The 17,392-nt window shown below is 37.9% G+C and overlaps 1 protein-coding gene across 1 annotated transcript in view; it reads left to right on the top strand.

Annotated features, from left to right (window-relative positions):
- The window catches only part of LOC137154521 (ATP-binding cassette sub-family C member 12-like), a 64,850-nt gene that overhangs the window by 24,240 nt on the left and 23,218 nt on the right, over positions 1-17,392 (top strand). Inside the window, exons 12-18 of the mRNA XM_067550239.1 lie at positions 1,886-1,958; positions 7,802-8,005; positions 13,083-13,217; positions 13,321-13,420; positions 13,498-13,569; positions 15,164-15,253; positions 16,281-16,384. Of these exons, the coding sequence (XP_067406340.1) occupies positions 1,886-1,958; positions 7,802-8,005; positions 13,083-13,217; positions 13,321-13,420; positions 13,498-13,569; positions 15,164-15,253; positions 16,281-16,384 (778 nt within the window). The remainder of the gene's footprint in view (positions 1-1,885; positions 1,959-7,801; positions 8,006-13,082; positions 13,218-13,320; positions 13,421-13,497; positions 13,570-15,163; positions 15,254-16,280; positions 16,385-17,392) is intronic.

Genomic DNA, 17,392 nt, shown 5'->3' with positions numbered 1-17,392 from the left:
GCACCAGGGTTTCTGGTGTTTGTTTCCCCAAATTTCCTAAGAAACCAACATACAAACACAAACTACAAATTGTTATCTAGTCCAGTCCCCTTCACTTATGCTAACAAATATGTTAATTAATAGCTGAAATTTTGTTCAAATTCCCCAAGGCATGTTGACCAAAAAGGGTTCTGAAAAAAGGTGAGACAGTGAGGAACAGGCCCTGTAAAACAAAATTGGTATGCAACAACTGCAAGACTTTAATACAGTAGTATTTTCTTCTAGGAGAACCAGAAGATTCTGAACATATAGCCACTACATAAATCTGGTAGGAATTAAATAATGTTTTATAGGGCATTTGGTGCAACTGACATGGAATACTGTCACATAAACAGGGCTGATAAATTAAATGACATTCTTTGCAAAATATAATGAGAGTACTGTTGCACCTTAAAGACTAACAAATTTCTGCAGGCATAAGCTTTCTTGAGCTGCAACCCAGTTTGTCAGATGTTCAGTGGGTTTCAGCCCACAAAAGCTTATGCCCACAAAAATTTGTTAGTCTTTAAGGTGCTACAGGACTCTCGTTGCTTTTGCTGTATACAGACTAACACGGCTACCCCTCTGGAACTTTGCAAAATATGGAGTGCAAGCAAAGCATAAGATTAATATTTGAAATATAACCTTACAGTAGTAACAGAACAATTCCTTTTAATATATGACACCAATTCTGGTAGGTAGACATCTAGCACATTCTCTCTAGAAAGGAGAACAAATTTTGCATGTATATGTTGTATAAAAGATTGGACTTTATCCTCCTTGTTTTTTCAGTACATAGTTTTAAACATATAGAACCTGACTTCAATTAACACTAAGGCTCCTTTACACTGCTCTGGCAGTTAAAGATGCACTGGTAAATTTAGAGTAAATTTATCTCCACTTTAGGGTACATTTATCCCCTTCTGGCTATGGCTACACTGACAGCAGCAAATTCACCCCCATCAGATCAACTTCTCTGAATCGACTGAGCGGTCAGTGCAGACCCGCTCAGTCGATCCAGAAATCGACGTACTAAGACCAGCTACACAAGTAGTGTAGTGCTGCGTCAACGGGAACACGGTTCCTGTCGCTGCAGCGCAATGAAGATGGAGCGCAGAAGAAAAGCTCAGCAGTCGACGGGAGTTATGCAAGTTTTTTGCATACTTTACGTAACTTCCATTGACTGCCGCCAAATCTCACAGGTAAGTGTAGACAGGGTCTCTGAGGCTCAGCCAGGATAGAGTCCATGATTGTAAACTCTTCAGGGCAGGGACAATGTCTTTATGTTTTTTGTACATAGCCAAGCACAATTAGGTTTATCTTCTGGGTGCCACCACAATTCAAATACTTTTTTGTTAGTATTATAATGTAAGTCCTCTTTACACTGACAAAGTGGTGTAAAGAGTCCTTAATGTAAATGAGAATCAGGTTCAGTATTTGGCTGGTCAAAAGGCTCAACATATGGCAAGCACACCATGATTCAGGGCTGAGAAATTTAAATTAAAGTCTGATCTCAGGTTCCTACATTTCTGGATTGTATGTGACACTGGAATTGCAGATTTGATGTTCTTCATCTCAGTTGGATATTGTAGAGTGCAACATTGTATATCTGCTCAGATGAACATATTGTATAAAAACTTCAAAAGCAGGTCTGTCACAGTATGATATAACTAGAACTTTTATACTCAGAAAACATGGGGGGAAGGGCTGGATCTGGAGGAATGAATAATAGCCATGGTCATTGAATTCATAAGGTTCAAATCAGTGTATTTGAAACAAAGATGCTAAGGTAATTCAAAATGCATGAGATTTTGTTCTGAAGAAATTACATTTTGAGGAATTAAACAATGCTGAACATTTTCTTTAGGTACAATTATGCAATCAACGTGTGCAGTCTGAAGTCAGATATGGAATCTCTTCCTTATGGAGATTTGACTGAAGTAAGTCTGATTATGCAATCTAATAAAATATTGCAACATATTATGGAGAGCTGCTAAATTCTCCCTAGTTAAAAGTTGACAATAGGTTCCTATTATGTCCAATTTTCAACCCACTTTCACTCCAAACTTCCCGCTCCCTCCAAATGTCACATTCCACACCGAATCACAAGCTAGATTTTTTTCTGGATATTTGAATTAAAGCATTAGATAAAGATTTTAAAATATTTTTTAAAATCATATTTCTTGTTCTATGGTTACACAAAAGAAATCTTACAAATATGAACCACGTGTAAACCATGCAGTGTTGTCTTTCTAAAATTACAAACAGCCTGAGTACATCCTGGTAGTGTGATAATCTCATAGTCCAAAGCTTACTGCCTCACTTTCTCAGGAGTAACAAAAATTCTGAGCCCTATCCAACTGCTAAGCCTTTGTGCAGCTTCCCCCAACAGCTTCTACAAAGTATTTCTGTGTTGTCACTTCAAAAATCTGCAACACACTGAAAACATGGGGGCAGCATGAAATATTTTTATTTATTATTTATTAAATGTTTTCCTTATAACAAACCAAACAAATTCTAGATGCCAACATATAAAACAAGTATTATACATCACAAAAGAGAAAATACCAAGATATTTACACAGTACTCATATTCCCACATATTAACTATACGATTCCTAGCATACAAATTTTATGACACATATGAAAGCAAAAAAGAAACAAAGTGCAAAGGAGACAGGGAAAGAGTACAGATTTATCTCCTGCCTCCTTTCATCTAGGCCAGCATAAAATAAAACCCTGTATTTTTAATGTTTCAATGAAACCACCATAGAATTTCCAGTCTGTGACACCAAAGTGCTCCCGCATAATCCAGGGATCCAGTTTGCCACAGAGTATATAGGGTGATGGGCAGCAGTAGTAGTCTAGTCCAGTGAATCTCAATCTTTCCAGGCTACTGTCCTCCTTTCAGGTATCTGATTTGTCTGGTGTACCCCAATTTCACCTCACTTAAAAATTACTTGCTTACAAAATCAGATATAAAAATACAAAAGGGTGTCACAGTACACTATTACAGAAAAATTGCTTACTTTCTCATTTTGTCTGTATGAAATTTTAGTTTGTAGTGACTTCGCTAATGCTTTTTATGTAGCCTGTTGTAAAACTAGGCAAATATCTAGATGAGTTGATGTACCCCCTGGAAGACCTTTGAGTACCCCCAGGTTTACACATATCCCTGATTGAGAACCACTGATCTTGTATATCTTCTACTAGTATGTGCATACATATTCATAGTACCTGGGTGAGGAGTGCTCTCATCTCTCAACCACGCTATCTAGGTATTGCTCTTTGGGCCTAAACTAAAGTCTATTGAAGTCAATCAAAAAAAACCTCACATTGACCTTAACAGGATTTGAATCAGGCCCTAATCCTCAAGAAAGCCTTAATGAACATAATATTTTATGCTGCTGCTTAACGAAAAGAAAAGAACAAACCCAAAATGATATCTATTTTTATTAAATGAAAAGAATCAAAGCTGTATTATTGGAGTATATCGGTTGTACATAAAAATTCTTAAAACAGCTGACATAACCCTGAAAACATCCTCCAGCAGAAAAAAAGATTCCAGAGGGGCTATCATTTATTGTATGTATTTATTTTACAAATTTCTATTTTTGTAGTTCTATAATTCAATGCAACAGCACCCATCTTTTCAATTACATTCAAGAGTTTATCTCAGGCAGAAGCCTGTGATTTCCTGATCTCCTGTACTGGATCTGTTACCATGGCTAAAAGATATCCCCTTTGCAGAATGTTCTTAGAGCACAATAGCCCCATAAATTTTACAATTAATCCATTACTGTTTGTCAACGATCCTGTCAAGCATTATTTGTTAGTGGGCCTTGGAATCCTACTGGATTTTCTTTTTATGTTGTCATCATCAATTGCAGGTGACATTTGTGACAGATTATTCTCAAAATGGGTGAGAATTTACTACTCAGAGCCTTTCATATGGTATCTTTTGTACAATATCCTTTGCAAATGAAGTTGCACGTATATATCTGTGCAGTCTGCTAGCTCTCAAGTTCTGTAAGGAAAATGGGTTTATGTCCTCACACTAGCTGAATGAACATGAAAGGGTTCACTCCACATCTTTATACAAGGAAGCCATTATCTTCTGGAAGCAGATTGTGGACAATGATAGTATGCCCTTAGCTGTTTCACTGCAGAGACAATGTTCCTGTAAATATCCTTAGTTAATGTTTGCTAGTCATTTATAACAGATACTTGGCTCAACTCTGTAAACTGAAGTCAATGGAGCTATTTCAAGTTACAGCAACTGAGACTCTCACCCTGAATCTTTAGATCAACATTTCTCAATTGATGATTTGCAACACCCAGGAGGAGCATGGAAAGTAATTAGGAGGGTCACAAGACACGGAAAATTTTATTACCATCTAAAGGGGAAAAAAAATCCCTCTCATCCCTACTCCCTGTAAACCGTTACACTCGAAGGTCAAGTATTCTGTCAACCTTCTGAAAAACACACACACACACACACACACACACACACACACACACACACACTAAACTTATAACGGATGTTTAAAAAAACCACCAAAATTTACTTTTATCATACATGTAAGGTGTGCATGACTTTTTTTTTTTTAAACTTCAAATAAGGGGTTGCCAACCTGAGAAAGTTGAGAAATAATGGTTTAGATAATATAGATTCCTATATTATTTGGGTTTTGGTCCATAAAACTAATACTGATAGTATTGATGATAAAAAAATTGTACTAGTTTATATGATGGATTTTGCCTTTTCTCCTGTTTGCTTATTAGCTGGGAACAGATCATGAAATTTTCAAATGTATTCATTATTTGAAATTAGTCACAATTTTCTTGGTCTGCAAATTACAGTTTACAGTCTTACTGCAGATTCAAAATACAAACTACAAATATTACAATAACTGCACAAATTGTGTGTTCAACAAATATAGCTAACTCAACTTACCAACTAGTGAAACCACATGAATTTCAAGTTCTATATTTGATTAATATTAACAGTTTACACTGTTCTGATTAATCACTAAAGTGATCCAATCAGGGAATGGGAACAGTACCACCTGACCTCAATCACCTTCTCCTCATTAGGCTCTGCACATCTTAACGCCTTAAAATCTCTTTTATAAATTGCTGTAAAAAGTTTCTTTATATGTGTATCTTACTGGGACTCTCATGAGTGCACCTTGCACTCGTATTTCAGGATTAGGAAAGACATAGGTTCAAGTTCCACCTCAAGATTTTGGTTCACCCCTAGCGTTAACGCTTACATGCAGTGTTGAGGCTAGAATATCATTAAAGGCAGGGACCTTGAGACTGTGTTAAATCATATGCCTTTGTCCATATTCGGGGGTTGTCCCTGTGGAAGTTATAGAACCCATGGCATCTTTTGAAAACTAAAGGGTAACCCTACTGATCCAGCCAACTGTAAGTGAAACAGATTCAAACTGTGTATGAGGTATTAAGTGTTTAATGGTTGTCATATTTGCCTAATCACTGCACTTACCAGTACCTGACCTATTACTGTAAAATGCTTTGAGATACCTTGTATTTGTAAGCTACTATTTAAAATTAAGACACTAGGCTGCACTCTCATTCATCAGAATCTCATTCTTTTCCATCTAGTTAAAGTGATCCTGTGGTACCTTTGGACTATCACATAGAAAGGTTCATCAGTTTAATGCTCCTTCCTGTCAGAATTCACTCCACCAGAGGCACAACCCTGTGGGAATTTTCATTTAATTGATTCCTGGACCTAATAGGATGGAGAATCAGAGAACTATAGTTACTAGAAAGTAGTGATGGGCACTAGAAAGTAGTGATGGGCACAAAGTCTGGCTTTGATGTGAACTTCCCCAAGATTCAGGGTCACTTGAGTCCAGGTCATACCCATCTCTACTAGAGACTTATATTTATTGTAATCATAATTTTACTGACACGGTGTCTGGTCTTCCCTTTTTAGGGATACTAGTCGTCCTCTTCTTCCCCTTTCTGTGTCTCATCGTTCCGCTCATCCTTTTATCTCAACAAACTGGCTAGAATGAAGTAGATGCAATGCTAAAATAATTTAAACCTGCCCTTTTTATTATTAGTTTTACACTCCATCATACTACTTCTCCTTGAGCTGAAATAAAATCAGGTTGAATCTTTTAGAGGATGCTGTAATAACTGGATTCAACAATGCTTTCCTCACGGCCTGGCCAGCTTGTTAGTTTAATTTTTTTTTTAATCAAAAGCAAGTTAAGTAGGAATATACAGCATCTTTAAACTTAAGGCTCAGTTGTGTCTTTAAAGCAATGACCCACTGTCTGGTTGGCTTAAAGCTGTTTGTCACAGCAGGAGGTTCAGGAGGCATTGTATTTTGGGGGGAGTGCACCTACAATTACCCCCTTTAAAGCCTATTTGTTCTTTTTATACCATATTAATATTTTATTGCAGTTCTGCTGTAACAATAACTAGCACAGTAATTTGAATAATTTTAACCAAAAACCATGTTGAAAGATTCTGAATAATTTTTCAGAACTAAAGAACAAGTCAGCTGCTACTTATGGACCTTATCATACTGGCTGTCTGTGTACAGAATGCCTGTAGCGGTCTATAGAATTTCTACATGCAAAGATCATAGAAGACAGGATGTCAACTGACTTTGGGTCCCCAATTTGAAAAGCGTAGGGCCTGATTTTTCCAAATGCTTAGAGCTTCCACTGACTTTGGTTGTCGCGGTGAGCGCTCAGCACACCTGCAAATCAGATCACAGAAGTCTCATGTTGAGTACTGAGAATATGAGGAACACAATGATCATCTGTTAAAATGCTGGTTTACATGACTTGCCTTTTATCACATAGGAACTCAGTGGCAAAGGAGGGATAGAATCCACTTCTTCAGGGTGGTATTTAGCTGCTTTAACCACAAGACCAGCCAACAATCCTGCCTCATTCATTACACACTTTCCCACTTCTGCAACAAATGAAGCAGGAATCCTACATCAACAGTGGCAGAAGGAATTAAGAAGTTAGGCAGTGGTCCTGTGGAAAAAAAATAGCACGTGATTATGTAGTTAAAGACTATCATGAAGCATGTGCACAAGGAGGGTGAATGAAGGTTGCACTGGCAACCTGAGTTCTAGTATTCCCTACCTTTTAAGGTGTTTGACTTTGCAACCTTAACATTCTTTTAAATTAATTTTTAAATTTAGTTTCCTAAGTTTATTTAAAAACTTAAAAATTGAAATAACTATTTAGTCTTACAGAACCATATTGAGCCTGTCCCCATCCCTACAGTTCATCAGTATTGTTGGGGTCTTTAGATCCACAGCCCAGTCCTCTATGACTTGTGTTAATGGAGTAACAGATAGAAGATTAAAGCCTTCTGCTGCTATGTGGACCTGCCACTAGAAGGGATAGACACACTTCACTAGTAGATTTCACAGCTATTTACTAGACAACAAGGGAATTATGAGATTCAGGAATAATGGGTTCAATTCCAGTTTCCATAGGAGAATGATCTGATGTGGTTACAGATCCTTCTGACCTTGTCCCTGCCAGCCTCTTCCTGTCGCCTTCTGGTCCTGTAGCCCTTCCTCCCCAGATCCTGCCCTCTCTCCTGATCTTAGCCTTCCTGCCTCAGCAAAAAGTTATAAGCAACTGAAAACACAGTCTTATAATGCAAAGTTTTGTGCAGCATTAACTGTAGGCAGAGAACCTTCCCTCATATGTATATATAAAAATCAAATGAATTATTACCAATAAACTCATGCAGTGATCTTTTCCCATTTAAAGATAGGTGAAAGAGGTCTCAACCTCTCTGGAGGTCAGAAGCAAAGAATCAGTTTAGCTCGTGCTGTTTATGCCAACAGAGATATTTACTTGTTGGATGACCCCCTATCAGCAGTTGATGCACATGTTGGAAAATACATTTTTGAGGAATGCATAAAAGAGGCCCTTAAAGGAAAAACGGTAGTTCTTATAACTCATCAGCTACAGGTAATTAAAACAATCAATTTGATTATTTCAATAATTATAAATGTGAAATATATTTGAAACATATTTGAGTACAATGTGAAATAATATGAATTCTACAAACAAAACAATATATGCAAAACTGTATTTAATAGACTAGACATTTTCTTTCTATTTTCAGTATGTTGGAGATTGTTTGGTAAGTGTTGTGTTGGAGGAATAAAACATGAAAGTAGAAGGTGGAACAGCCTGATAATTAATGTTTAGTTCTAACACCGATTTCTTGAACAACCTTAGGCAGATCTACTATAATGATCATCAGTGAAATAGCTAATTCATTTTAAATGTCATCTTTAGGTTTCACAATTAATATCTTACTGAGGTGAATAGGGCTTAGAGTTGTTATTTCAGGTTGGGTGCACTCATAGAGACAACACTGCATTGGTTTACATGTTTGCTAATGCCAAGATTTTCTTTGCAATCACAAAGACTGGGAACACCTTTTTTTAAATGAGAACTTATATTCTGAAGCAGGCAGTGCATTCCATGCAAAATCTGCAGCCATGGAATGGTGGAATGTATATGACACTGACCGTAGGCACCAATTAAGTGTTTAAATGTCTCTAAAATCTGGGGACACAGATAGTTTCAAAGGTAAATTAAAGTAGTCTCCCACAGTTGAATTATTTAACCTTTTGAAAGAGAAACTAACTATTGCCATCAATAAGACTGCTCTTTGTTCAGTTTTGGCCTTCTCTCTTTAGGTTAAAATTATTTTAATTTTTAAATACTTGCAAGACACTCAAGTACTATATTGATGCGAGCATATGGACAGATAGATAAAGGTTTCTTCTTCAGACTTCATCTCAGTTTCCAGTTCTGGAACACATTCTAGGAGTAAGGACAATTTAATCAACTGCTTCCAGTTCTTCATTTCATACCTGTTAGCATTGGACATTGGGAGCCATCTTTATCACTTTACACTATTTGAGCTACTTTATAGGAAAAAAATCATAATAGTAAAATACAGAATATTGGTAGTTAGTTTATTAGGAGCTCTAGTTTCCCATTGGAGATTAATATGAGTAACTCGTAAACAACAAACAATAAATATCCTCTGTATTTCATCTGACTGTTTGTTGCATTAAGTTAATATAGCCATTGAAAGTTACCTTCACTAGACTATATTTGGGACTCATTGATGGTATATATAATGCCCATATACAAGGACTTTTGGGGAAAATTAAGCTGTCAGTCAGTATGAATGAACCAGAAACTACAAAACAAAGTTGAAATAATTGAGCAGCAGTCTCCATGGACCTGATCTAAAGTGAATGCATGCCAGTGGGAGTCTCTCCATTGACTTTTGATCAGGTCCTATGTTTGTGACCTTGATTTTTTACCCTAGTGTCAGAATACCAATCCCGCAGCATACATCAATAGGGTCCCAGACACTAACCTCTTGATTTTCAGATGCAGCATATGTACAGGTCCCACAGATTTCAAATGGAGCACTGGGTGCCCAGAAAAACCAGGTCCAAAAGCAAAAAGAGAGTGCTCACCAGTCACCTACCCTGGATGGGTCCCTTCCATTGCTCAGACAGGTTAAAATAGTTTCCTTTGCTGATAATTCTCTACCTTTTAGTGCCTAAGCTATTTTCGCTAGCTCAAGCTGGCTATTTCCTTTGTTCTCCAACTTAACCTCAGCCTCTAGGTATAACTGTTCAGGAATTTGACTATTTTTTTGACAGAACATGCTGGTTCATCAAAACTAATACTTTCAATGAGAAGGTTTCTCAGGTCCAGGATTGAATTTCTGGTCAAAACAATAGACACATTGTAATAGGATGTGGCCACCCCAGAGCACCCACAGTTGGCCAAGTATAGTGCTACTGCAGACACTCCCTACCTCAGTTTCCTTCACCAAGGTAGGACTCCTCAGCCCACCACACACTGGTCAATGCTGGAGATGTGGCTTAGGTCTACAAATAAGTCACAAATCAGCCTAATTTCTGGGGTTACAAAAGTCCAACTCAAAAAGTCACAAACAAACAAAATGTTCTTTCCCTTCCTACTCAGGCTCCTCCTCCTCCTTCGCTTGTCTGCAAGGTTCCCTTTAAGGGTATGTCTATACAATCTATGACAGCAAGCCTCCCATCCCAAATTGACAGATTTGATATTGCAGGGCTTAGGCTAGCACTCTAAGAATAGTAATGTAAACAGCACTTTGAAATTGTAGCTCAGGCTCTGAAGCCGACTCCCCACTCTGTAGTCTTTAGAGCCCAAACTGCAAGAATCTACAGAGCTATATTTAGCACAGTAGCAAGAGCCCAAATCTGTCAAGCTATGCTGGGAGGCTAGCTTTTGCAGGCTGCATAGACATAGCCAAAGTCTCTGCACCCTGGGTAAGAGTGCTGAGTGCAAGGCTAATTCCCTCCAGTCCCTCTTTGGCTCTGGGATACAACTCTGACACCCAGGCTGCTTACTTGGAGTCCTTCTAGATCCTCCCTCAAGGCTTTCCACAGCAACCCAACTTGCTCCCTGTGATTCTGCCCTCAAACAGAGCTTTCTTAGCCCTTTTAAGAGGTGCAGATGTTTCATACTATCACTTGACCCCAATAAGCATTCAGGCAGGGAAGCAGCTAATTAATTACACCACAGGTGGGGCTGATTGAACAGAGCTGACTACCCACAGGCCTTTTGGCCCTTAAGGGGCAGGCCACTCTGCTAGAAGTATAACCTGGTAGCTAGGGCATTCATCTAGGCTGTGGGAGACACAGGTTCCAGTTTCTGCTCTCCCTGATGCAGGCCAGGGACTGGAACCTGAGTCTCCTACATCCACACTGAGTGCCCTTGCTAGTGGGTGTTCTGGGAATGGGCACAAAACTTCAAAAATGGTTGGACTTGTCCCAATGCAGAAAAGGACAAGCATCTGAAATCTCAGTTTTTATTTTATTATTTTGCAGATCAGGAAAGTTTTTTCCTCCCATCTCTACTTCCAAACTTACCAGACTTCAGTACAAAGGCTGGTATTTGAGCAGATATCTCTCTGCAGTCTAAAGTACAGTGCTTCAAGCCCCTCCTCTTTGCACTAATGAAGTAGGGAAATGTCTCCCTTTTGAAAGTCATTATTTTCTATAAATCTTAACTAAAGCACAGATGTCCTTGTTCAACATTAGAGCCTTTATACTGGAATGCATATCTCATAGCTTCCTAATGGCAAATATATCCCTGCAGTTGTTTTTTGTTTTGTTTTGTTTGATCTAGTACACCCATTTAATTTTTCACATTTTTTTCTTATTAGTAATATAAAAGCAATCTGCCAGCAGGTGGCACAGAAGCAACATTTTACACTGTCTCAAAGTACATGCTAGAGGAGAATGTCCAACTTTAATGGAAGATATTAGCCTGGCACGTAGTAAATGCCAAAATCTAAATTAATGCAACATTAAGGTCAGTCAGATAAAAGGAAAAAGAAAAGAAGTCAGGAAATGCAAAATGTAAGATTCCTCTAGTAAGGTTAAGTTGGCCACTCTTCCCATGCTGTGTATTTGTGGTTAACATTTAACAATATAAACAGAAATGTAGAAAAACTAGAAGAAAAAAACCTACATATGTATCCTTAGCTGATTTAACATTGCTGTAGGAGCCTTTGCTTTGATTTTTTTTTTTTAATTTTAGCAGGCAACCTCAATAATGTATTAATGTAGATGGCTGCATATAACTGCCTAAATTATTTCTGAAAGAAAAAAGCTTTGTGGTAATGGTGAAAATGCACTAGTGCATACTTCCAGGAGACACTAGTATGAGTGCACTACAAGAACTGTACTCATAAGAAGCACTTGTTTGGAGCTGAGAAAAACTGCACTCTTGCCTCCTTGAAATCAGTTGGGGGTGGCTGGACTGAGGGCTTGCTGATACAATCTGGAATGCCCTTAGGAGTTCATCCCCAAAGAAGGAAGGACTCCATAGTCATGTATTTCAAATTTCTCAGGCTCTCTAGGCCCTTTTACATTTTGGAGCACAAAATCTAAGAGCCCAGATCTGAATTGAATGTGTAATGTAATGATCACATATTGACATGTATTCTGGGAGAAAATAAGGGGCCTGCCAACTGGCAAGAAGCCCAGATTAATGGGAAAGGCTGGTCAAAGGTGATTGTTGAAGTTGTACTAGGTTTAATAAAGATGTGAATTTATTTTAAGATTTTCTAATAGACTCATGGGGTAAAACCAATCCCTAACACACAAGCCAGGTATCTTGGCTGGTCTACAGGGTGATCCAGGAGAGGAAGAAGAATACTCTCATCAAGGCAATGAAACTACAGTGGAGCCAGAGCCACTTCATAAAGGCAATAGGGTGAAGAGAACTTGCAGAAATGTGATGCATCCTTATGCATTTGGAACATCCCCCCACATCTCTTGTGCAGCAGCCATACAGTTTTGCTACCAGGAGACCCCTCTGTACCTGTACCATTCAGGGCAGGTTTGCCCTTTATGTATGGACCTGAGAGACTACAGAGGGGACATATTGAGGTCATGCCAAGAAGGGTGTGTGACCAGAGTGTCACTGTGCTCTGACAATCTCAAATTGATATATCAGACCCTTGGAATCATAGCCAGCCAGCTAGCCCTTAAGCTCCACTAAACTATGCAGGGTCCAGCACAAATCCAGCCCCCAGGGTTATAGAGCTACACGTGGCTTTTTCCACAGTTCTTTCCCTCAGTGGCCCTCACCATTTATAAGCACAGCTAAGGAGTGAATCCATTATGTTGGCTAAATTAAAGGGAAGAGCATTTATTTCAGTGGAACACAAACAAGCTATTTTGGTAATTTAAGCTGAATCTTTGCAACAAGATTGATTGTATTGGAAAGCCATTTTAAAATAATTCATTTACACATTTAATTGTGAAGTATAGACAGAGGCATAAACACCTGCATGAATGTAGTAAATGAACACAGAATTGCTGAAGTTTTCCCAACTGTGAAATGAAACCTGTTAATTACCATCATTCAGTTTGAAAACACTAGGCACATGCATTTATTTCCAATGCAGTTACAATATTTATGGAATTAATGGTCCATTTTTAAACATCTGTAGTATTTAGAATTCTGTGATGAAGTCATTTTGTTAGAAGATGGAGAAATATATGAAAGGGGAACTCACAAAGATTTAATGAAAGAAAAAGGACGCTATGCTCAGCTAATTGAAAACCTTTATATGGAGCAAGCAAAGGTAACATTTAGCCCTTAGTATTAAACACATTCTGCTTTTACATGCCTTAGAATATTGAAAATAGAGTTTCAGATTTCACAAGTAAATTTTTCTTATTTTACAGGACCCAGAAAATATTTTGATTGGATCAATGACAGAACCAAGGGAAATGCAGGATAAGAGTGATTCCTCAGGAAGCTCTTCTGAAGGAGTTGAAAATCCCGGTAATATAATTTATGACAATCAGAACTACCTACACTCCGTTGTTTAAGAAATGATAACTATTCTTTCATATGTATAGCTTTTGTTATGTCTGATGAGGAAAACATCATAAAGGAACCTGAGAGAGACCCACAAAGGGAAAATAACACAGGTATGTTACAAAGACTCATTTGTACTTCTTTCAAAATTGTTGCTTTTAACAAAAAAATAAATTTAATTGTAAATTAATATAGATTTCTGATTTGAAAGAGATTGCTGCATTCAAAGTGTGCTGTGTCCACCAACTAATTTCTGCTCCCCAGGTACTTCCATCTGGATTAATTAGTAGCTCTTTAGGGCAGGCTTTGTCTTTTTGTTGTGTTTGTACAGCACAATAGGATGCTGGTGCATGAACAGGTTCCTAGACATTACTGCAAAACAAATTATACTAAAATAATAATATAATTGCCTTTCCCGACCATGTGGGCAGAGAGGCAGATCAATCACCACTGCCTCTTCACTTCTTGGAATGATTTTAGATTAATTTAATATTTGTGAAAAATGCCACAATGAGAATACCGTAAGCTGATATTTTCCCTTTGGAACAAGCAGAACACAGACAATTGCAGTGCAAGCTTCCCCACATTTGTCCTGCCATTGTGCCTCCATGGCAACTGAGGCAGTGCTGGACAGGTAGTAAGTCTGGAGACGCAATGAGTGGATGGGTTTTCTAGTGAGACTCCTAGTAAGGGAGTCCTACTTCCACCTTCCACGTTAGTGGGGTTAAGCAACCAGAGAGATGTTTTCAACCTGGTTGGAGGAATAGGAGCAACTTTGAAATGTATTATATGTAACCTGTTGAACAGTTGGGTTGTGGCCAAAAAAGTACAGGAAGGAGGCAGAGAAGATAGGATAGAGCCCATTTTGTTATCTGTCCTGCAAGATGGAAACTTGTAAGCACTGACACTGTTCTTTCATACGCATAACTGACACTGTGACTTATAAGCACATCTCTTTCAAGTATGAAGAAGTTAAAACTACCTTGACTAAAATTGCCTGCCAGAGCCTTCAGTAGCACCAAAGGTCAGAGTATTAACACTAAGCAGGAGTTTTTCATTTGTAGGGCCCAAATTGGCTGGAACCATTATTTCAATAACTGTTGTATTTCTGCCTTTAAAATCTTTCAAGGAAATACAATGGGGTCAGGACAAACAAAAGACATTTTCAAAGCCAAATCAAAGTTACAGGGATGTTGTAAAGGATGAATATAGACAGCAAATTACTTTTTAGCTATAAAAGCTCTCCCTTCAGGTCAAATTCTATACATTAGCAGTATAGTGATATACACAGCTGTATAACTGTCTTACATGGAGCAGAAGAATTTGGCCTCTTATTCTGCTTTAGTGCTGAACTTTGCATATTGTCCTATCAAGGATGAGGAAAGCAAAAAGGAATGTCAATAGAATTTTGCATTCAAATGTATGTGCTATCGATAATTTTTAGCAAATCCATATAATTTACATTTGAATTCTCATCATGATTTTCTAGTAATTCAAAAACCATTACAAAACTGGATAGAACATTTACCATATGGCAGCACCCAGAGGAAGTGGGGATTCTTTCACTGCATTTCTTATAAAGCAACAAATATGTATTTTACCGTATAGAGTCTTCTAAGTTGCTATTTTGGTTTAACATATCCAGAATTCCTTGATATTAGGTAAACATTTTGTTACATAAACGTATGCTTTTTGTTTGTGTAGTAGCTCCTGTAAACCAACTTATTCAAAAAGAGGAAAAACAAGAAGGTTCAGTGACATGGAAAACCCATCACACTTATATTAAAGCATCTGGAGGTACATTCTGCAAAAATGTCTTTATTCTGAATTTGAATGTTTTTCTTTCATATTTCCATTTTTAAAAGTTTTCCAGTGTTTTTCACTAAATCTAAATTCTGATATTGCAATTTCAGATTGACTCATTCTCTATCTCTGTTGAAGTTTCCTGCTTTAACTTTACTGAAATTAGACAAGCATACACAACAAAATGGCTGTATTTCTCAAGAAATAAAGCACTGTAATGTCCTGATATATTTATAACCTAGAATTACAGATCACTGGGTTTTACAGAGAAATATTTTAGTAACTGAATAATAACTTAAGAAATTCTGACATTTATTAGAGAGAAAATGTGAAATATTCTAGTCAGAGAGAGGCCTAAGAAGCAAAATTTGGATCTAGATAGGGATTTCAATATCAAAGTTTGGAATAGTTCACATCTGGGGTTATAGTCCAGCCTATTAGATAGAGAAGTCAGTAGTGAAATTCAGATCTGGATCAGGTTCAGATTTACACACCCCACAGATTTCCAGGGTGCTTGTAAGATTTTGCTTCAAGACAATCTCTAATCCTATAATTACATAGGAAAATTGTGTTTATGTAAATACACATGCATATTTTTACCCTTAAGATTTCCTCCCGCTCATATAAAAATACTGTTTGGGGCTATGGTTAGCCCTGGGCACAATTACTGTGCCTGTAAAAGTACACACACAACTGTTTGACCACAAACCCCATATATGCACATGCAAACAAGCATTTATGTTTACAAATCGCATAGTAACATACTTAAATGAGAGTGAGACCCTTTTACATGGACAAAGCTCACCTTGACTTCAGTAAGCAAAAACTGACTTCAGGATTTAACTCCTTGTCCTTGCATTCTTGTAAACAGGAGTTCTGCACCTATAGGAAGAGAAGAATAAATATGGATTAAACAATAAAAGTCTTTGCTGAGAAGATATACATCAGAGTACATGAATATAGTACGTTTAATCACTCTTACACCATCAGTTATTAGTTTGGTCTTTTGTTCCATTTGCAGGTTTCATACTGTCTTCCTTTGTTGTACTTCTCTTTGTTTTGATGGTTGGCAGCTCAGCCTTCAGCAATTGGTGGTTAAGTGTTTGGCTAGAACAGGGCTCAGGGGTAAGTGTAATATCTTAATTGTAAATTTCTGCTCCTTAAAAACAGAGTTGCACGTGTATTTGAAGTACTTATGAGTAATAAAGCTCCACTCCAGCATCTTCATAGCAAATTATTATTAATTGTCTATAGCATTAAGACAATTGCAATACGGCTACCTTTAAACTCTGCTTCAGATGAAATACATGTTTGTGTTAATTTCTTCTTATCTCAATTGCAGTTTCTCTTTATATTGTTTTCGTATATCCTTTCTCTCTGAATTTCAGGGGGCCACACTCTCTTCCTCTGGACTTTAACTCACTCTTAAAAGAGTTCAGGGAGTCATCATTGTTAACACAGTGCTTGTTCAGATTCATATTTCTGAGACTATTTTTCTCTCTCTCACTGAATAAAGATGTGATAGCAGTTTTAGCTAGCAGGGGTAACAACAGTAGTGAAGATGTGACAGCACAGCTTAAGCAAGGGCTAGCAACCCAAGTGTGTAGCCAGGGTTCCTGGTGGGTTTCTACTGGTGTGGCTGACTCGCACAGAAGCCTGTGCCACCACATCTTTGCTATTGTTTCCCATGCTACTTAGATTAGAACTAGCACTGGTATGCCTACTGGCTCTACAATCACCCCTTCATTTGCTGCATGCATGCTCTCTAAATATATGGACCATAACATCCCTGCCACTTTCAGCAGCCTCCTGCCCATTCCAATGCAACACTGCCCTCCTGGTTTGCAACACTGCCCTCCTGGTTTGCAACACTGTCTCTTTAGTCTCACATTTATCTAATCCCCTCCTCTCCCACTCATTCCACCTCTACAATTTTGGCCTCTGCCAGAAGTTAATCTTTCATTTATGCTGCTGTATGTCTCTGTATCTATGATTCTCTGCCATCTCTCTTCAACCCACAGACTGACATACTCACCTTAAATTTCACTTCAAAAACCTTTCCTTCCTTTTGGGCATAGAATGAACTCTCCGTAAAGAACTCTGAGATAATGAATATTAAGAATGCCATATAAA

The sequence above is a fragment of the Emydura macquarii genome, unplaced genomic scaffold (assembly GCF_026122565.2).
Source record: "Emydura macquarii macquarii isolate MOO-44397 ecotype Brisbane River unplaced genomic scaffold, CSIRO-AGI_Emac_v2 contig_295, whole genome shotgun sequence".
Lineage (NCBI taxonomy): Eukaryota > Metazoa > Chordata > Testudines > Chelidae > Emydura > Emydura macquarii.
Note: the sequence above shows the minus strand (reverse complement) of the source record. Positions and strands in the feature narration are given on the sequence as shown.